The sequence below is a fragment of the Lonchura striata genome, chromosome 13, assembly GCF_046129695.1.
Source record: "Lonchura striata isolate bLonStr1 chromosome 13, bLonStr1.mat, whole genome shotgun sequence".
Classification (NCBI taxonomy): Eukaryota; Metazoa; Chordata; class Aves; order Passeriformes; family Estrildidae; genus Lonchura; species Lonchura striata.
Window position 1 is genome coordinate 16,591,222 of NC_134615.1, and position 20,548 is coordinate 16,611,769.

The 20,548-nt window shown below is 52.3% G+C and overlaps 2 protein-coding genes across 5 annotated transcripts in view; one reads left to right on the forward strand and one right to left on the reverse strand.

Moving 5' to 3' along the window:
- PLEKHG4 (pleckstrin homology and RhoGEF domain containing G4) overlaps nt 1–4,112 on the forward strand; it is an 86,014-nt gene extending 81,902 nt beyond the window's left edge. For 2 of the 3 annotated variants that reach the window (XM_021541125.2, XM_021541126.2), the window contains exon 22: nt 210–741. In XM_021541125.2, the coding sequence (XP_021396800.2) occupies nt 210–538 (329 nt within the window). In that variant the 3' untranslated portion in view covers nt 539–741. Of the gene's footprint in view, nt 1–209; nt 742–953; nt 1,030–2,245 lie in introns of those variants that run through there. The other variant, XM_021541127.2, reaches the window with a different exon arrangement.
- A 10,150-nt stretch (nt 4,113–14,262) lies between these two features.
- Nucleotides 14,263–17,982, reverse strand: TPPP3 (tubulin polymerization promoting protein family member 3). Of its 2 annotated transcripts, none has more exons than XM_021541061.2 (4): nt 17,884–17,982; nt 16,578–16,939; nt 15,387–15,540; nt 14,263–15,127 (listed from the first exon to the last, which is right to left on the reverse strand). In XM_021541061.2, exons 2-4 carry the CDS (start codon nt 16,763–16,765, stop codon nt 14,939–14,941), a joined length of 531 nt encoding a protein of 176 aa, XP_021396736.1. In that variant the 5' UTR covers nt 16,766–16,939; nt 17,884–17,982; the 3' UTR covers nt 14,263–14,938. The 2 variants fall into 2 exon arrangements, with proteins under 2 accessions (XP_021396736.1, XP_021396737.1); XM_021541062.2 differs by having other exon boundaries at nt 16,578–16,769; nt 17,884–17,903.
- Between the last annotated feature and the right edge of the window lie 2,566 nt (nt 17,983–20,548).

Consider the following 20,548-nt stretch of genomic DNA (forward strand, 5'->3'; position numbering starts at 1 on the left):
TCCAGCCCATACCAGCATCATTATAACTCTTCTTCCTTGTGTTGGTTTGTTGTCTGTGGCCTTAAAGAGGCCCAGACAGGAGTGTGGCTGATCTGTGGGCTTGTGTGGCCAGTGCCTTTGCAGACAGGTACATTAACAAGCGTATGTGGCATGGGTTATATGCAGACCAAAGTTGTGGTTATCAGAGTGACCTTCCTCTCTTTCCCCAGCAACAGAGAGCTCAGAGTCATCACACTGCATGTCAGCCACTGGCTCCAGCGGCTCCGACAGTGGCTGTGTCTCCAGCGTCCCACAAGAAAGCTTCTGTGAAGACATGGGCTCGCCCCCCTATATGCCTGTAGGCCCACAACACAGCTCTGCCATGGAGGGCAGACCCAGGTTCACAAACAGCCAATACATTTCTGCAGTAAGTGCAAACAGCCAAAACACTCTCTTCACTTTGCCTGCTCCTGTAACTGCCTCCCCAGTTGAAGCCACTGCCTCTCACAGGGGGACCGAGGATGCTGCTTTTGGGCTTGGGGTGACCGTGGGGAAGTGACATTTCCTCTTGCAGAGACTTGCATCCTCTGGGGCGGGTGGGAGCCCTCTGGTGCAGGAGCCACCCCTGCAGTGGCCAAGATCCCTGAGGAGATGAGCTGGAAAAGACCTGCAGTGCTGGAGGCTGCTGCACAAGGAGAAGATGTTACACAAAGAGGAGCTATAATGCTGCCATGGGCTGGGGTACATCAATAACCTCCTGGAATGGCTGGAGCTCTGCTGCACATGCTGCCAAGCTCCTTTCTTGGGAGGTTTGGGCCTTTTTGGGGGAATGATGAGATGGAGGAATGGGAGCCTGTTGCTCTGAGATGTCAGTGTGATCCTGAGAGTTCTCAGCTGCTTCCTTTCCCACTAGATCCTGTCCTGATGCTGTTGTCATCTAACCCCGTACTAACGCTGGCTTCTCTCTTCTGCAGAAAGCAGGCCAGGTCACCATAAGTCCCTCAAGAATAGTGTGAGCCCCTCGGCCCCGCCTCAGGAAGTGGAGTTGTTGTAAGTAGCCCCTGCAGGGGATTTTCCAGCAGTTCTGAGTGCTGGTCAGGTTTGTCAGTAGCTCTGAGTCAGGGGAACCTCATGCTCACTCCTCTGTGAGTTTTCCCCAAGCATTCCTGACTAGTGTCTGAGGCTCTGATTCATCTGGTTACAGAGGAGCAGCTCCCATGGAGCCACACTTTGAACAGCTGGTCTGCTGCTTTCTGCCTTGCAGAAGCAAAAAAAGCAAAATCAGGTTCAGGTAGTAAAGGCTTGACCTCCTCCTTAGTGTTCAGATGAGCTGCTTTCCTCTGAATGCTGCCCACCTGTCTAACCACTAATCTGTTCCTTGTGGCTCTTTGCCAAAACCCTGCTCATAGTCCCTCTGAACTGCCTTGAGGAATCAGTATTCTCCCCAGGGTAGATTTATCCCACAGTTTTCTTTGAACTTCCAAAGGAAATGGTACTTCACCAAGCAGAGGAGCCTGCTAGGTTATGGTCAGGATGTCCTGAGGGAGCTGCCAGATGTTGCTCTAGTATTCAGTGATTTTGGGAGGATGTCTTGTCTGTGAGGATCTGTTGATCCAAGGAGGATGAGCCCTGACAGGACTTGCAGCCAAGCAGGACTCCTGCTCGTGGCTGGCAACTCTTCATATGTCATGTCAGGACCCACTCAAACCAGCCTGCTCTTGTCTCAGCCTTTTCCTCTCTGTCCTTAGGGCTGAGCCTCCCTTCTCACAGAGAGCAGAGGGGTACAAGCATGAGAGAGTCAGGATTAGGGCATGAATGGCCAAGGCACAAGGTGGTGAATGGCTCGTGGGTTTGGCACTGTGGGGTGTGACAGCACGCCGGCCAGTGACTCATGACCTGCAGGTGCAGGAGTTCAGAACCAGCTGTACAGAACCAGCCAAGGTTCAGATTTAAGATCCCGAGCCCCTTCTGGAGGGTGACAGATGAGACTTTTGAAGTGGCCACAGAAGCGGTAGGGACAGCAGCACATAACCTTTGGGTGAGTTCTGAAGCACAGAAGCAGATCTCCACATGGGGGAAGAGCTGTGCTTCTCCTGCAAGACTTTTCCACTAAAACATTCTTTCCCCACTAAAATTTACCTCTGGCAAACAGTGGATTTCAAGTGTTTTGTGAAGTCACTGCTGGCCAGGACAGAGGGACCTGTGGGATCCTGCCACATCACAGGAGTGCAGCTGGTCTAACCCATTGCACGGTGCTGTGTTCCAGGTTTGATTGCCATTTCAAACTCACTGAAGACCCCAGGCCTCTGACCAGCAGAAGGACACAGTCTTCATCCATGAAGATGTTTTTTGCCCATTATCAGGCTCTTTAGAACAGCCCAAAACCTGACCTCTGCCTGAGGCGAAGTCCCAGGAAGGCTTCTGTCAACTAAATGTAGTAGCTTTGGTGTTGGATGGGACCTTGGGCATTTAAAACTCATTAGCCCTATATTTATAAGTAACTTAGCAGTTTGGGAAAAAAAAAAAGTATTATTTTTAAAGCTATGAGTTGTACAGATTTTTATTACAAGTGACTCTGTTACTATTTGTTGTGTAAGCTGCACATTTTATAAAGTTTTTGGAAGGGCATGAAGAGAAATTGAGGTATTTAAAAAAAGTAGTCTAACTTTCTGTTTCGGGGTTATAGTGACCTGAAGCTCAAGATTTAACGTCCTTCCTTATGTTCTAAATATGTCTATCGTAGCAATAATTTATTTCCTTGGCTTAATTACTTTCATTCTAATAAAAGCAATTTCATTGCTATGAATTGTTTCTTCAGATGGTTCTTCCAGTGCCTTGGTGCTGAGCTAATCTCTCATAACCATCTGTCAGCTCTGCCACTCTGCCTGTGCCACCTCTGCTCTGACTGCCAGCTCCACCTGTAAATCCTCAGTGCATTCACCAGAGAAGGGGGAGATGCCCAGGCAGAAACTCCTCCGATGCCAGTGGGGAGGCTGACACAGAGAGAGGGGCTGTGGAGCAGCCAGCAGAGCTGTCAGTAGGAGTGAGGAAGAGGGAGCTGTGTGGTGGAGCTCAGGAGGCACCAAAGTTCCTGGCTCTAATTTTAGCCACTTGCCCCTGTAGCTGCTATCCCAGTGCAAGTTTCTCTCTTGCCCTGCTGGCTCAGGTTCCAGTTGCTTAGTTCAGGCTCCATTGTGCTTTGTCCTGGCTGTGCCCCTGGTCTTGGAGTGACAGGGACTGGCTCCTTGCTTCATCTCTGACTCAGCCCCTCTTCTGGTACTTCAGTCCCACTGTGGTGGCTTGTTTGAGGAGCTTTGGATGGTGCTGGCATTCGAGACCAACAGGTTTTGAGTGTAATGAGTTGATTATAATGCTGAACCTTAAGTGCACGTTGTTTGAAGCAGCACAATGTGACTGGAGGACAAACGAGCCTTGTCTTCCAAGGTGGCTTTTTCATGAGTAACATCCAGGGTCACTGTGTGGCTGTGACACCCTCCCTCTGTTATTGGACAAAATGAAAATTAGCATTTCTGGAAACAGTGGTTACTTGGCTGCCAAGCTCCTGTTTACTCCTGGTTTATGCAGGGCTGTAAATCAGGCTCCTGCAGGTGTGAGAGAAGTGTTACATTTGGCCTGAGGAAGAAGATGGAGTAGTAATTTATTTAACTGCAATTCTCTCCCCTTGGCAGGCTGGGGTGCTACACCCCACAGTGACCCTGGAGACAGTGTTCCTTCAAGTTTGGAAATTCCTGTACTGTATGTAAAACACTTGTTTATTTTTAATAAGCTGGATGTTTTTAAACCTTGTTCTTTTTTCAGACAGCAAAGAAAACACATTTGACACCTTTGTACAAAATTGCGTGGGAAACAGTTATACAGAGAATATTTTACAAGTTACTATTTTGAGATAATTGCTGGGTTAATGCAAGATATCTGGGCTGTCAAGGCAGCAATAGTTCATGTCACAAGAGGGAGAGAAGTTACTAATGCAACAAGAGGAACATGAAATGTCTGGAATTTCTCAGTTTCAAAGGTTTCTAAATTGCTGGAAAAACCTTTAGTATTGTTTACCTGACACTCTTTTTTCAGGGTTTGATTGATTTGTCTAATAAAGGTTATTTTCTTTATATGAATCTTACTTGCATTGTGTCATGATTTCAGCATGGGAACTGGGCTGCAGGAGAGAGGGAGCACTGAGAGGAGCAGCTGTCCCTGGGGTGTCTAAGCACCCCCTAAGAGTATTTGGGACAGGTTGAAGTAACAATTCTCTGACCAAACCTAACCCAGCAGGTTATTGGGGTGAGGCTGATGGTGCTTGTCATTTTAAACATTGAAAAGTACACAAACAGTTTTTACCCCTGTTGCATATCTGGCACCCAAACAATGAGAACAAAAAATATTTGGTTTTATTGGCATAAGTAGAAATCTTTCCATTGCCAACCTTGACTTCCACAGAGTGAACTGCATGTCAGAAATCCCAGATTAGATGATGCATTTTTGAGAGGGTGCAACCAAAATAAACGAGCTCCTAAACCAGAGATGTTTCCCTGAAATCTTGGTCAGAATTTGAATTTTCAATACTTTTCCCAGCCTTTCTACAAGGTAAGTGACATTCTCTGTCCCTTCTTTCTCTTTTTTTTTTTTCTCCCCCTTTAACCAGGGATAGGTAAAGTCTGATACTGAAAAGCAGAAATCCCACTCTGTGACACTCATGGCACACCTCACATGGAGAATTCATCGTGGCATTTTGGGTAGATGGGTCCAGTGGGCTGTTTGGAAATCCACCCTTCCCAGGAGCACCATTACCTCTGCTAGGGATGGCCGTGGTGCTTGGCCCTACCCACTTGGTACTCCCAACATCCAGACATAGCTTGACCATGCAGGTGTTAGAATTGTAAAATCCTGGAATGGGTTGGAAGAAACCTTAAAGACCATCTCATTCAGCCCCTCTGCCACGGGCAGTGCCACCTTCACTAGACCAGGTCGCTCCAAGCCCTGGAGCATCCCTGGCCTGGCTTTGGACACCCACAGGAATGAGGAATGCAAGAATTCCAGTTTGGTGGGATGTGGGATATTCACAGGACACTGGTGTTCTAAGCCATCTCAGTTTCTGGTGAGATTTTATAGACCTAATAGATTGCTGTGCCTGTGGAAGGAGTGTGCCCTCTCCTGTGAGCTCCCTGAGTTCTCCTGGCCACTGCAGTTTTGGAAAGCATTTTTCAGCCTTAGAGCAGGGACACCAGCAGAGGGGGCAGATGGAGTGGTTTTCAGCTGGACTCATCTGACTTTGCTGATCCTGCCCTAAAAAACCCACAAAAATCTGAAGAGAGATGCAATTTTCTCTTTTGTTAAAGATATGTGCAGACGTTGCACAAATCTGTGCTCACAGACTGGTTTGGGTGGGAAAGGGCTTTAAAAATCACCTTGTTCCAGCCCCCTGCCATGGACAGGGAATAGAATAGATCAGGTGCTCCAAGCCCAGTCCAGCCTGGCCTGGAACACTTCCAGGGATGGGGAATGCAGGAATTCTAGTTCAGTGGGATGTGTTCCTGGCCATACCCCAACAGGACCGTGGTAAATGTCATGGTGCATTAATTCAGTAATAACTACTGAATTTGATGCTCTTCCTCTCCCAGCCTTTGGAGAGAGAGCATCTTTAAACACTGCCTAAAAAGAAAGAAACAAACAAAAAAAAAGATTATGTTAAATGCTAGATGTTTAATGTTTGACATTAGAAATATCAAGTGGTATAACATTTTTGATACAATTCCATTCAAAAAAAAAAGGAAATTGGAAATCAGAAGAAACTCAGAATTTAGATAAAACTTGGAGGAAGTGCAGATATTAATGTTTGAAAATAGACTTTTCATCCAGCCAGGATGTACAGACTCACCAGACTCACTCTTCACTGGCACAAGACAAAATTACACTTTAATTAAAATAAAAAATACTTGCAGCTGTATAGAGAATTAAATCTTTGTGAGAGATACCCATTTAGGATTTTCATTTATGCTGATACAGAGTGTAGGGGAAGAGCTGTCACTTTCCTGTTGCACATGGCAGTAAATTCAGTGGTTTCCCATTAGCATTAATTTATTTTCAGGCCAACTGAACATCCTCACAGGGCAGTAGAAAGGGCAATACTGCCTTTTCCAGATTAAAACATTTGTATTCAATAAGATGGGCAGTATAAAATTGTCCTTAAACACAACAGCTGCTTTCTTTAATTGTAGTTAATTAAAAATTAAACCATAAAAGAGCTCTTACGGAAAGGTCAAGCATGAAATCTGAACAGTTTCTGTGCTCACCAACCAAGGGCAGAGGAGTTGAATGTGACTTTATTTGGATACTTATGAGGAGCACTGATCAAAATTTCACACAAACTGTGATGTCCTGCAAACAATATTATCTAAGAATGAAAAATGTATAGGAACATATAAATATAGAAACATATAAAACAGAATATCCCACTTTGCCTGCAAGAGAGGCTTCAGCTGCAGAATTAGTGCTCATAGAATAAATTCAACAGAGCTGAGAAAAGGTAACTTTGAGGTCTGTGTGTGAAAATGAAGGAAAACACTGAGGGAAAGAACAAACCTGTAAATTCTAGAACAGCCTGATGTCTGGAATGGTTTTAGGCCATTTCTCATACAAATGGCCACAGAAAAGGGAGTCAGAAGCATGTCTGGAGAAGGATGGGGGACAGGGGAGGGAAACCCTCTGGAAATGGATGCAAGAATTAAGATCAGTAGTTCCAGAGACAGCTTGCAGCTCCAGACTGCACTGATAATCAAAGATGATGTGGGGAACAAGACTTTATCATAGATAATCAATCAGCTTCTTATTGCTGATACTGTTCAAAGCAAGAAAGATGAAAAATTTTAATAAAAACAACTGGATAGGAAATTCTTGGTATTTCTGAGGCTCAATCCAATTGTAGGGGAGAGTGGAAGAAAGACAGCACCACCAAAATAATGCCATGCCATGCCATGCCATGCCATGCCATGCCATCAGGCCTAAAGGAAGGAGCAGGGCTGCAATTTATTTAAAAGCCAATTAACACCATGCTAACGTGACAGATCTCTTTAATTAGATGCTGTTTGTGTCATTTCTCTTAGAACAGGTGAGAAGCAAACCCCAAAGAATAAAAAAACCCAAGAAAACCTGGAATATGGCAGCTAATAAATTAACTAATCAATGTGATCATGTGGGATTTTTAGTTTAAAAAAACCTAAAGCGGGCTTTAGACAGATATAAGAGTGCTCATCAATACTTTATTAATATTTTATTAATATTCATGAATATTTTATTATTTAAACTATTTTTCAGAATAATATTTTTAAACTTCCTCTGGAGATAAGGTCAGCATTAAAAAAAGAGCATCAGTATGAATACAGGCTAACCCATCTCTTAATATCTATATTTTACATTTGTTAATAATTTATACTTTAAATATTTAATACCTGAATAAATCAGTACAATAATAACTGCAATTCTGGGGCAGTATCACACCTCAGGCTTGGTGTCCATGTCTTGAATGTTCTCTTAGGTTTACCCATTATTACCTCTGTGTGTTACTACTGGAAGTCTCAGCTGACATAAAGATCATTAATTTGATTTGTTTATTAATAATCTTTCCAGACAGTGGTTTGCAGGCTGGCTTTTGTGTCAGGTTCATGGTTTTGGACTCACTGGTGTCTCTGACATTCTCTGCTGATTGACTTGACAGCAAAAAACATGAATATAGAAGAGCAGTTGGATGCTTTTAGATGGCAGATCTGATAGGGATGATGGAAGGAGGGCGGCCAGATGGTGTTTTAGGATAAGGGGGAAATGTTTACAGAAAAAAATGAGAACCTAAAATAAGGATATTTTTATTATCCCATTGATAAAGAAGCACTGCATGAACAGCCAGCTGATGGCTCTTGTCCTCTCCCGCTGCCATCCCGTGCTTGGGACGGGGCGGTGCCTGCGGGGTTTCGTGTCTCCGTTCAGCCCCGGCTCCTTGTTCTTCCCAAAGCCCCGTCCCAGCGGAGCAAGAAATCCTTGTGGGATTTATGAGGGCTCAAGGATGGACCTCAGTGGACAGGAGCCTCGCTGGGTTTTGTAATTTACCTTAAAATCTGCTGGGTAATAATCCCAAGAAAATGATGTTGCGTGGCTGTCCGAAAACCTGTAGCAGTAACACGAACAGGAGGATGCTGAGCTTTTCCCTCCTCGGCTCCATACCCTCCTGACATGCAGAAGGCAGGGATAACACTGCAGATGCTGCAGGGAAGAGTTTAAACCCAAAGCAAAAATCTGTTTTCAATTAGGTCTTAAAAAAAAAAATAAAAATCCATAGAAACTTTTCTGTTTAGAATTGTTTCCTGACATCACCTGAGCTTCCTGCCAAAACTCCAGATTATCTTTGTGTGTTTCAGATTTTACTGCTTGTTTAAGTTGTTGGGGTTTTTTTGCACACCTATGCAGGATTGCTTGGAAAAATTTGTTTTTTTTTTTCCTTTAGAAGTGTGTTTGAGACAAATACTTCAAAGCACAGACATAAGGGTTTGCTTAAACTCACACCATGTTACACTCACGGACATTCATCGCTTCCGAGGGCTCAGCAGCACCACTGGAAAGGCTCCCAGGGACTTACCAGACATGGGGAAAACTGTACAGAAGGGATTCATTTCTTGTAACATTTATGACCCTTTGTGATTCTGGGGATTTGGGTTTTTTTTTTTTTTATGTCTTGTCTCATCCCAAAGGGATTATCTGATTCAGTAGCTGGATGAAAGGCTTTAGGGGAACCATGTAGCAGCTTCCACCCTACCAGAGATGGATCAGGCTGCTGCTTCCAGCCACTGCATCTCCAGGAATCAAACACCCACAGAGTAAAGGAAAATGGGAGGATCCTTCAGAGCCTCCTGGGCATCCAGTAAATGAGGACTGATGTATCAGCTCATGAGAACTGATACAGAGCAACCACACATGTGGTGCCAGAGCCAGATGTGCCCTATTGGTGTTTTCCAGGAGCTTGGAGTCATGGTACAGCAAGAATGGAGTTACTCTGAGGAAGCCAGAGCATCATAGGGCAGATACCTGGGCTGCTGAAGGACCAAAACAAGCTTTTTTACAAACAGAATGTGCAGCCTCTCACTGCAGCTCTGGAGATTTGCTGTTCTGCTGTGTGTGACCCCCAGCTGCTGGATCCCACAGTCCCCCTTGTCCCTCAGAAGAGCCCAGCCCGACAGAAAGGTGCTCAGAAAGCAGCACCTGTAAGCTCACCCACCCTTCTCCCCGTGCTGCCTTCTGATGAGTTGTTTTGGAAAAATGTCCGAGTTGCCAGGTGTTGTTTCCAAGGCTGGAGGGGAAACAATTGGCTAAACTACAGGAGCCCAGGGCTGCTCTGCAGGACAGGCAGAGGTGTGGCCGGTCACAGCAGGGGACAGCTCAGCTGTCAGGGCAGGACGTGGCACCTGTGTCCCAGCAGAATTCCCCCAGTCGTGTCTGCTTCTCGTAATGCCCCCCACTGCTGGCAAATGCATGGATTTGGACACAACAGAGAGCTATTCTGGGCACCATTAACACACATTATACCCTTAATGAGGCTGGAACTGGTCACAGACTTCTAAGCCAAGTCATGAAAATGCCAGCTCAGTGAGCAGCACACCAGGAATATTCTGTGTCTGATGAAATCTTTTTTTTTTTAAGAAAAATATCTTAAGTCCAAAGGAGAGAGAGGAGATCTGATTGCCCTTTGCAATCACAGAGCCCCACTGATGTGCTTCCAGCTGTCTTAGCACATGCTGTTGATCTCTTGGAACTGCTTCTATCAGTTATTAATGACTGTCAGCAATCTCTGCCTGACATCTTAAAATGAATCTTGGCTGTAGCTGCAGGTCTTCAAACACAGAGCTCTGAGCTACAAGCTTAGAGCTCCAATTACAAATGTTTTAAAATGTGATTTTGAATCAATGGAAATCAGCCTGGAGGAGACCTTAGAGAACCTTCCAGTCCCTAAAGGGGCACCAAAAGAGCTGGAGGGAGACTTTGGACAAAGGCATGGAGTGACAGGACAAAGGGGAATGGCTTCACACTGACAGAGGGCAGGGTTAGATTGGATATTGGGAAGAAATTCTTCCCTGTGGGGGTTGGCAGGCCCTGGCACAGGGTGCCCAGAGAAGCTGTGGCTGCCCCTGGAAGTGTCCAAGGCCAGGTTGGACAGGGCTTGGAGGACAGTGGAAGGTGTCCCTGCCCATGGCAGGAGGTTGGAATTAAAGGATCTTTGAGATTCTTTCTAGTCCCAAACATTCTATAGTTCCATGATGAAACCAGTGTATCAGTTTTGGAAAAATATCCTTGCAGCAGGTGCCCTCTCCCAAATGCCTTCTTATCATTTAATCTTTTTTCTGCAACAATCTTGCCTGGGTCTTTTCTGTCCACAAACCATCCTGCTAGAGCAGCTGACTAAAGAGAGCAGCCACCCTGCTCCCAGAACATTTCTCTTCCAGCTGAGAAATGCACCAGTGAAGAGAAATGCACCATCATCCCCACTAGGAAGATGTGCAACACACACCTGTGAAGCTGTGCACACAGCTCTGGGTAGTTCTGGAGTTCAGAGCAATTATACAATTGTGCTCTGTGCAGGGAACAAAACAGACATTAAATATGGACCTTGTTCAGTTTTACCTTGCATGACATCTCTTGTTGTATTTAAATCTGGTGAATCCAATCCTTGCCTTTTGTTTTCTTTCTCTGCATCTTCCTGCTTCCATCTCCCGCTGTGTTCTCACAACTCTGCTGCAGTTATTACATTAACAAAATGCAGGGATGAGCCCTGGATAATGACATTTTATCTGGAACCACGCCATGCTGGGAAGATGGTAATTTAGTTAATTGAATTCCATCTAAAAGGGTTCTGAATCAATATTCCAGCACAGGGCTGGAGCTCGTGGCTGGCACTGAAGTATTGCCTGGAACACACGTGGTCAAACCCATCTCAGGCACTGACAGGAGCAGCTTGAATTCGAGTGTTGGCTTTAGGTGATAAAGCTGCACTCTGCATCGTGTCTGAACACGATTTACAGCCTTGTCTGTGTGGTTTGGAAAACATTGTCCATCAGGCTAGCAGTGAAATGGAAAAGTACTGAGGAAGCAGGGCAGGTACAGCCCCACAGGGGAGGTGTTTTGCCTGGCCCGAGACCAAGGAGCTGCTCTGCAGCAGCACAGGGGGGATGTTCCCTGGGAGCAGATGTCTGGACAACATATGAGCTCTTCTTGGTGATCCTGCACAGGGACAGAAAGGGTAAAACCTCCCTGGGTATATTGGTATTCACTATCCCCCTTTTCTAGGAACAAATCTATGTCCTTGAGGACCAGAGTGACCCATGCTCATCAGTATTTCTGGTCAAATTGCTCATCCTAGAGAATAATGACCTCTCAGAGATGCCGCTTCCCTCATCCCCAGCACACAACTTGCTGTCAAAGCATGAAGCACATTAGCCATGACCCCAGATGATTTTAGAAGCTCTCTAGTGAAGGGACCTTGGAGCAGAAAACACATTTTACAGCTAAATTCACAACCACCCAACTGATCCTTCTGGGCTGCACATCTCAGTGGCAAGGTGGCACATCACCTTGTAAGAGTCTGGGTTTGTCTAAAAGCCAGGGGAGGTGGCAGTTTCTGGTGGCAGGGCAGCACAGGGACAGGATCTGAAGTGTCTCTCCACTGTGTGAGCGTGGCCAGAGAGCGGCCAAGGGGAAGAGACAAGTGGGAAGGAGAAAATATCTTCATGTCTGGAGCTTGGACCAATGCACACAACACAAACACTGGCAGAGACACCTTCCTCCTCCTGCTCCTCTGCTGCCAGGGAATTACAGGCTGGCTGCAAAGTGTCTGTCTTGGCTGGTGTGGAGCCAAGCTTGGAGCAGATGCTTGGCCAGGGGAAGGTCATTAGCCCAAGGAAATGGCTGCAGGCCCTTGGTTTGGGCAGTGTCACTTTTCATCACACAGAGTAGATCTGCAACTAATGCCTCAAGGTCTCAGCAGCCTGTGGCACCACTTCAAGCTGCACTGGGGAAAGAGCTGGACCTGCTGGTCCTGTGGACATTTCTTCAGGTTTTGGTCTTCTCAAGTGCTGAGCAATCCAGCTCGGCCTCTCCTTGTCAGTCCTGTGCTCCACTGCCAGCCACTCCAGGAGCCTCTGCTTTCCTGCCTACACTGCTCAGGAAAACTGGTGGTTATTCCTTGCACTTACCTGTGTCTCCACCTGGATTCGACCACTTTGAGGAGCTGTGGGATGAATCTGTAATGCAGTCACAGCCACGGTACTGCAGGTGCTGTTTCTAAGGGGCATTCAGGCATTCCTCCTGCAAGGATGAACGGGGGAGCCTTGGACATGCACCCACAGAGCCAGCAACTCTCAGGAGATGATTATTCCCCTTTTTGGTGAAGACCCAGATCAATATCTTACTCTTCAAGGAAAGCTGTTCCCACCACCTCAGAAGACATGATTTTTTTCAGGCTGATCTGGGGCACTTTGCAGCCAACAGATCCAGCTGGTCTTTAATGGCACAAATTCTCCTGGGGCTGCTTTGGCATGACTGAGATGCCTTTTCCATGCTGGGAACAGGGTGCACTGGAGCTGCCTCCTTGAGAACCAAGAAGGCTGGGGGGGAGAAATTCTGTGTAAACTGTGGAGAAAGCAGTGAAGGACTTGAAGAGGTGCTGGAGTGAGTGAGGAGGAGCATCTTTCTGCAGGGGATGGCAGCACGTGGGAGCTGTGAGAGCTGTGAGCTGTTACCTGAGCTCTGCAGTGGCTCCACAGGCTGTGAGGAAGCTGCTTTTGTTGAGGATTCAGAGCAGGGGGAGGCTGGCTGATGGAGAGGCTGCTGATGGAGGTGGCTGTCCTGGGAGATCCCTCAGTCCTGCCTTGGATGAGCCATCACTGAGCAGCAGTGGCATCACCTCAGCAGCAGGGTGGGGAGGCCCTGGCACAGGCTGGCCAGAGAAGTGTGGATGCCCCAATTCCTTGGAAACATTCACAGCCAGGTTGGACAGGGCTTGGGACAACCTGGAATCCCTGCTCACGGTGTGAGGGTTGGAATGAGATGGTTTTTAAGGTACCTTCCACCCCAAATAATTCCAGGATTCTGTGATTCCCAGTCTTGACTTCCCTGTATCAGAAACACATCAACACCTGCAACTCCCCTGCAGAGCTGTCCCCTCATGGGAGCTCCTGTGCTCCACAGCCAGGTCCTGACCAGGGCCACACAGGCAGGGGATGAGTCCTGTGGGGCCTGATCTGCTCACCTCTTCCCAAAATAATCTTCCTTTGCCAAGCCCCCAAGGACAGGGCTGAGTCACCTCCACAGACCTCAAGGCATGCAGGGCAGCCTGGCCCTGGGAACTCTGCAGCTCATTTGTGCAGCTGGGCAAGGCAGTCAGCAAAGGGTTAAAGTCCCCCCGCCTCTCCCTTCATAAGCAACAATTTTTCAAGAAATTCTGGATGCTCATAAAGAGCCTTTAGGGATAGACAGCCACAAACTCCCTCCAAGCCGCTCAGAGGAGAAAGGAGAATTAACATCCCCCAGCCCTCACTCCAGCCTGCCACTGGTACACCCTCACTGAGGATGGGGCTGAATCCAGCCTGGAAGAAAATTTCTTCCTTCTCCTGTGTTTTCCAAAGCAGGTGTTGGGATGCAGAGGTGCAGCGCTGTGCCTTGGCAGTGAGTGAGCCTGTCCCAGCCTCATGTGTGCCCCTGACACATCCCTCCCGTCCTAAGCAGTGCCAGTGCCACAGCTGAGGCACCTGGAAATAAGCCCTGTGGGTTATTTAGGGAGCCTGGCTCTGAGTGGATGACCCTGGAGGTGGATATGCAGCTGCAGGTGTTGGCACTGCCACCCCAGCAGCATTGCAGGAGGCTCAGCCCGTGCCTGGCACCGGGGTCACAGCACCTACAGCAGTTTCACGCACTCGCCGGAGTGACCATCCCATCCCGGAGCTGCCGTCCCATCCTGGAGCCCAGCCTGTTCCCAGGGATCGTTACCAGGAGCTCGTGTGTTTGCTTGCAAACAGAGCAGGAGCGGGAGCCAGGCGCTCGTGTTTGTGTGCCTGCGGTTGCTCAGGCAACTCGGGGCCAGCCAGAAGCTGCCAAAATCCTCGGTGGCCGGGGCCAAGCCCCCGGCACAGCTGCCCTGGGCCGGCGTGGCCGCCCGAGCCGCCTCTGCCCGGCCGGGCGAGCGGCCAGAGGGGCTCCGGCCGCTCGGTGCACGAACACAACCAGAGCGGAGCGTCAGTGCGGACGGGGTTTATTGCAGAGCCGGGTTACAGCGTGGGCCTGCAGCATCCTTTGGTTTGGGCTTCACGAAGGCAGCGGGGAGGCCACGGGGGTTCAGGTCGGAGACCTTTGCCGATGGCCAGGCGACACCAAACTCTCCCGGGGTGCATCCCGGGGCTGGCCCGGGAGCGTCCCGGCAGCTCGGGCACAAGCGGCACCGCGGGGTCCGAGCGTCCCGAGCTGGGCAAGCGGCAGGGCCGGGCAGCCTCGGGGCGAGGGCACCGTGCGGGCGAAGGAGGCGGCTGTGGTGCGACTGCTGCGGGGTTAAGGCAGGTCCCCGGGAGGGGAGGACGGGCGGCGGCCCCCGGTGGGACAAGGGAGGGTGCCCCTAAGCCGGGGCTGAGGTAGGGAAGGTCTGGGTGCCGGCGGGGCAGGGAGCCCTGAGGAGCAGCGCTGTTAGTACGCGTGGGGCTGGGTGACAGCACGGGGGACACGGGAGGGGCGGGGGATCACACACGGGTGGGGCAGAGCTCGCGGCCCGGCGACTTCCCCGGCTCCCCCCGGGGGCATCCCGACATCCCGGCAGCCCGGGCCGGCTCCGGGCCCCACCTCACGGGCACGTCCCAGGGCTGGGCACCGACCCCACGGCCGGCGCGCAGGGACCGGGGCGGTGGCGCCACGGGCACCGTCCCTACTTTTTGACTTTGGCGTCGTAGGTGCCCGCGTTCTTGTAGGCACTGACGTAGCCGCTGTTGTCCACGATGTTCTCCCGCCCGCTCTTGCCCTTGCCCTTGCCGCTCTCGTCGAAGCGTTCCTTGTGGGAGCCCGTGTACTTGGAGGTGTCCGTCAGCCTCTCCACGGCTCCTACCGTCTTGGCTTTCTGCAGTGGGGAGATGGGACATGGGAGACAAGAAGATGCTCCATCCCATGTCCCACACAAGTTCCATCCCTCACCCCACACAAGTTCCTGGCACCCACCAAAGACTCTGCTGTGCCCTCTGTGCCCTATGAAACCCTCGGGTCCCCCCCACACCCAGGGCCATGGGGTCTCCTAGAAAGCACCTGCACAGTGGGCAGAGCTCCATCCTCCCCTCCTGATGATCACTCCTGTTCCCACAGACCAGGGGCTCCTCACTCACCGTGACACCCACGTTAATGGGCTCCTTCCCTGCCACCAGCTGGCAGATGGCTTCATACGCCTCCTCTTTGCTCTTGTCCTTAAACCTCTTGGGGGCCAGCTCCTCCAGCGCCTTCTTGAACTCCTCGTAGTTGATGACACGAGCTGTCTTCCCTCTGCAAGAACAAAACTCAGGCTGCCACCAGCACGTCTTTGGGTTATGCCTCCAAATGGGATGAGATGCATCAGAGACCCTAACTTTGTCCTATACCACCCTCGAGTCCCTCACCTACTTCTGAAATTCAGCTACAGCTGAATGGGCTGGGCTGGCTGGGCACAGCTGGTGCTGAGCTCAGGAGCTTTTCAGCCACATGCTGCTGAAGTCCCTGATACCAAACACCAGGATGCATGGAAGTGCTCTAGGACTTGGTGCTGCTGTCAGGAGAGGAGTGCATCCACTCCCACTGCTCCCTGCCTGCCTGGGTTGCCCACCATACTCTCTCCCCTGGCAGGCATCAAACAATCCTCCAGTCAAATTTGGAAGGATGTGCACAGAGCATCTCTCCCCTGAGCTCCTGGTCCTCATCTCTGAGCCAGCACAGCAACCTGCTCTCCTACACCCCAAAAACCTCCCAGTGCTCAGCTCCACCTGACCCAACCCAGAACACGGGAATTCCTGGACAGAGCACAAGGAGGAAGCAGGTTCTCCACCTGTCCTTGTTCCCACACCCTGGTGTGGAGTATGAAGCATCATTGTGTCCTCAGGGACCCTAAAAGCAATTCCAGGTGCTTTTTAGCCCTTCAAGCTGCACTTTTACAGCCATGGACCATGGTCCTCCCCAAGCTTGGGCATTGGCTGGCCAGGCCCAGAGAAGGGCCAGATCATATGGGACAACCCTGAGCACCTTCCTTTGCTCCCTGTGGCACTTCTTGAGAGATGGGAACCTGGCAGAGCCAACCACACCCACCCCAATTCTTGGAGTGGGAGCAGGGGCACAATATCTGCACCAAATCTGAGCCTCTCACCCCCAGATTTGGGTTGATTTATTATTAGGTCTTGCAAAAGCAGCCACGTGAAGGTGGGACACTGCAGGACAGCGCCCACAGCCCCGTGACAAGTGGGATGGACAGCCTGGGCCCACAGCAGGGGCAGCACAGCTCTGTGGGGACCCCCACACCCTGCCCATACTGCAAAGGCATCCAAGTCACTTACTTCACCTTGGAGAAGACAATGTCCACGTCGGTGCTGGTGACGCTTTTGCCGTCGGTGACTTTGCAGTCTTTGCACAGCTTAGCCCAGTTCTTCCCGTTCATCTCCTGCCCCGTGGCCTTGGTGTCGCCGTAGATGGCGAATTTGCGGAAGCTCTCTTCCAGGGATGCCATCTCAGCATTCCCGGCCATGGGGCTGCAGGACAGGGGGCAGAAGGGCCCGGCACACTCAGGCTCCTGCTGGCTGCAGGGCAGAGCTCAGCTGGCTGCTCGAAGGCCCTCGAGGGCAGCAGGAGGAGGAGGAGGAGGAGGAGGAAGGCTGGCGAGGGTGGAGGCTCTGCAGCAGGATCGGGGTGTTGGCAGCACCTGCGGGCGTGGGGTGAGGGCTGAGAGCAGGCTCGGATGAGCCCCGAGGCCAAAAGCCAAGAACGTGTCTTGGGGAACGGAGGCTCCTGGTGGAGAGCTGTCAGCAGCGAGGCTGTCGGCTCCGGGGCTGGCGGGGAGTGAGTGCATCAGCCTGTCCCCTCGGGAGTGCTCTCCGGGAATGACGCAATGCGGCCGCCTTCCTCCCGCTCGCACAACGGGAGAACCGGCGGTGCCGCCTGCCTTCAGCCCCACCTCTCCCCTGCCTCCATCCCCCTGTGCGGAGCTGGCAGCACCCCAGCCCTGTGACCTGCCCCCAGGGCTGGACCAAGCGTGATGCCCTGCAGGGTGACAAGTAGCCAACAAGTCTCTGTAGCCCGTGGTGGCACTGTTGCTGCTGCCCCATCCCCGCTTGCCATCGCCTCGCCAGCCTCGCCCTGGCGGCTCAGCATCCCTCACCACGCGCCGAGCGCTCCCAGCATCCCAACCAGGGCTGGGCACGGCCGTGCTCCAGGGAGCTCCAGCACCCAGGGAGTTCTCCGGCACCCCGAGGTGCAGAGCGGGTACCTCACCCGATGGGTGCCCGGGCAAAAGAGGCTGGGATGGGGCCCCGGAGCCTCGGCGAGGGCCGGGGAGTGGTCCCTAAGACCGTCGCTAGGGAGGATGGGCGTTGCCTGGCGACCGTCGCTAAGGAGGCGCGGCGGGGCGGGGATGCCGCCGGTCGGTCCCGGCCTCGTCCTCCCGCGGGCTCCCGCCGCCCCGGGCCCGCACGGCCCCGCAGCGCCGGCCCGGGCTCCACCCGCCCGGCCGGGAGGCGGCTGCGGGATGCCGGGGCAGCGACGACCCCCGCCCGCCCTCCCCCCGGGTTTTCTCCCTCCCCGCGCAGTGGCCCCGGAGGGGACGGGCACCGGAGGCGTGCGGGGAGCCCCGGTCGCTCGGTCACTCACCTCCCGGTCACCCGCTCCCCTCGCGGCGCCGCGCTGCGAGGCGGGCGGGGCGGCCGCCGCCGCCGTTTAAGGCGCCGCCATGGCACGGGAGGGGCCGGGCCGCCCCCGCCCGCCCCCCGGGCCGGCACGGCGGGAGCGCCTCGGGGCGGGGAGACGGAGCCCGGAGCGCCGCTGGGACTCTCCACCACGCCGTGAAGCCCCTCTGCTTCCCCAGAGACCTTACCGGCACCTGGCCGGTCTTTCCTACACTCCACGAGGTCTTTCCATCACCCTACAGAGCCCCAGGGTTGTCCCACAAGGTTCGTTTAGCAGCCCCCATAGACCCACAAGGTCTCTCCACCACCCCCTCAGCTCAGGCTCCCCCTGGCACCCCTGTGTGCTTTACCCTACAGCCCCTGCCCCACACAGCCACCGTGCCCCCCATAGATGGACCTTGGGGGGTGACACCACGGACCAAAGCCTCTGCCCAGGCTGAGGAGGCAATGCCAACCCCTCTGGTGTGTCAGGGACCCGGTGAGCACCTGTGGCCCAGTGAGACACCCTTGGAGCAGCCAGATGCCAGCGCTGCCCACCCTGGCAGCCCGGAGCATGACCACACGCAGGGCTCCCAGTGGGTGCTGCGAGCTGAGGCAGTACCCAAATATTGTGGTTGTCATGGAGCCCCAACACAAGCCACATCTCTTACTCACTCAGCTGTTTGCCCACAGCCTGCTTTGATCCCAGTGCCCTGCTGGCATGGCTCAGGGGGTGCAGGGCATTGTGAGTGATCAGCTGCAGCACCAGCAGGAGCTGTGCACAGCCAGGACACACAGTGTGGGATTTGCTGCTGCCTTGGGGTCCTGTGGACAAATCAGCAGCTTTGGGAACCGGGAAGCGGCTCAAGCATCAGTCTTTGGCACCCTGTGGTCTGTCTGCTCTGGTCCCTGTGCAGGGAAGCCACAGGTTAAGGACAAATACAGGTGTCCCCATGGCTGAGCTGTCCCAGGCCATCAGTTCTGCTTGTGCACCCAGAGCATTTTGCTGTGGGGCACAGCCCTAGTGACAACCTCCCCCACCTGTTCCCTCCTAGGACACTGTTGACAGTTCTTGACTGGACAAAGCCATGAGCAACCCACTCACACTGATTCTCTCTTGGATTAAGGTCTGGAGGCCTCCAGAGGTAAGCACCAGCCAGCTCTGGGAGTTGGGATCACTAACTTTACCACACACTTCAGAGGTGAGTGCCAGGGCTGGTGGCAGAAGCCCCAGGTGTGTCACAGTCCCTGGCCACTTTGGGTAGGCCCAGCTGGTCAGACACATGAAGGACCCCACTTTATGATGCCCCCCAACCAACCCTGTGGCCCCTCCATCACCCTGTCACAGCCCAGCCAGAGGCAGGGGGGCAAGGACATCCTGGAGGGGACAGTCCAGAGTGGGAAGGGCAAGTGTGGAGGCTCACCTGATGCCAGAGTTCAGGGACTTCTCTCCGAGTGTTTTTCCTCTCTCTGGTTAGTCCTGGTAGAATTCAGACATGGCCAGAGAGCCTGGGAGCTACATGGAGGAGGTGGCACCAGGAGGACTCTCCTGATCACACATTCATCCTGCTCCTTATACAATATGAGAGCAGGTTCCAAAGTGCAGAGGGTCAGAGCTGACAGGACCCAGCTGTGAAGTGGGAATTTCCACCGGCTTCTCTGCAGGCCAGCAAGGACCCAGGGATGCCACCCCACCTGCAGAAGGTGGGGAGGAGCTGTAAACTCTCTGCTTTAAGGGCAAGGGAATAACTACTGCCACACACAGGAGGGTGGTTAAGCCTTGATGAAGGTACAGCCTTATCCTTAGCTTGCCCTGCAGCTCCTCACTAAAGCAGGTGCCTGGCTCTGCTTCCAGCTGACAGCTCCAGACAGGAGCCAGGTAATATCAGCTGTATAGATAGAGTACTGAGCAGGATTTGGCAGCTGTGGGCAGCGTGGGAGCCTGGATCCTCCGAGCCAGCAGCAGGTGGAGGAGAAGCTGGACATGTGGGCAGCTCTTCTCTAGGAGCTTCTGCTGGTCCTGGGGCTGCAGAGCCCAAGGAGCCGAGCAGTGGCACACGGGGACAGCGGGGTAAGGGGGTGCTGAGCCACGGCTGGTGAGTTGCCCACGGGGTCGTGTTGAGCAGGTCAGATTTTAGTTCCTAAGGGCTGGGGTTTGTTGTGCGTTTGTTGTCACCATGACAGCCCTGTTGGGATGGAGCGTGGTCCGTGGCCGGCTCCCGCTGTTCCTCATGCAGCCCGGAAAAGGAAGCCCGGAGGAGGCTGTGACTTGGTCCGCAGCCCACGGGACAGGCAGGAATTGAGAGGGAGGTTGCACAGGTCCTGTGATGTGATGGAGGAGCATGCACACGGCTCAGTGCTCAGCTTGCCGGGGGCCTTTCCCTTCTAATCAAGGTCAGGATGTTCCCAGGCTGTCTCCTGCCCCAGGGACATAATGAGCCGAATACTCCAGCGCTCACCCCAGACACACCGAGGTTCACACACAGCTGCATCCCCGAGGTGCAGCTTCGGCTGCTGGGCTGCTTCCTGCTGAGACTCTGTCCCTCTCCCCACCCTCACACACAGTTCGGGGTGCTGTGCCTGCTCCGGGCACAGCTCAGAGCTTGCACGAGGGCACAAGCACAACCTCTGAGCGCCCTCTGCGCTCACTC

Excerpts from the sequence above, each read along its gene's own strand:
- TPPP3 (XM_021541061.2), bottom strand. The coding sequence starts at position 16,765 with ATGGCCGGGAATGCTGAGATGGCATCCCTGGAAGAGAGCTTCCGCAAA. Across the intron at positions 15,541-16,577 it reads ATTGTCTTCTCCAAGGTGAA|AGGGAAGACAGCTCGTGTCA; the intron begins GTAAGTGACTTG and ends TTGTTCTTGCAG. Across the intron at positions 15,128-15,386 it reads CCATTAACGTGGGTGTCACG|AAAGCCAAGACGGTAGGAGC; the intron begins GTGAGTGAGGAG and ends TCCCCACTGCAG.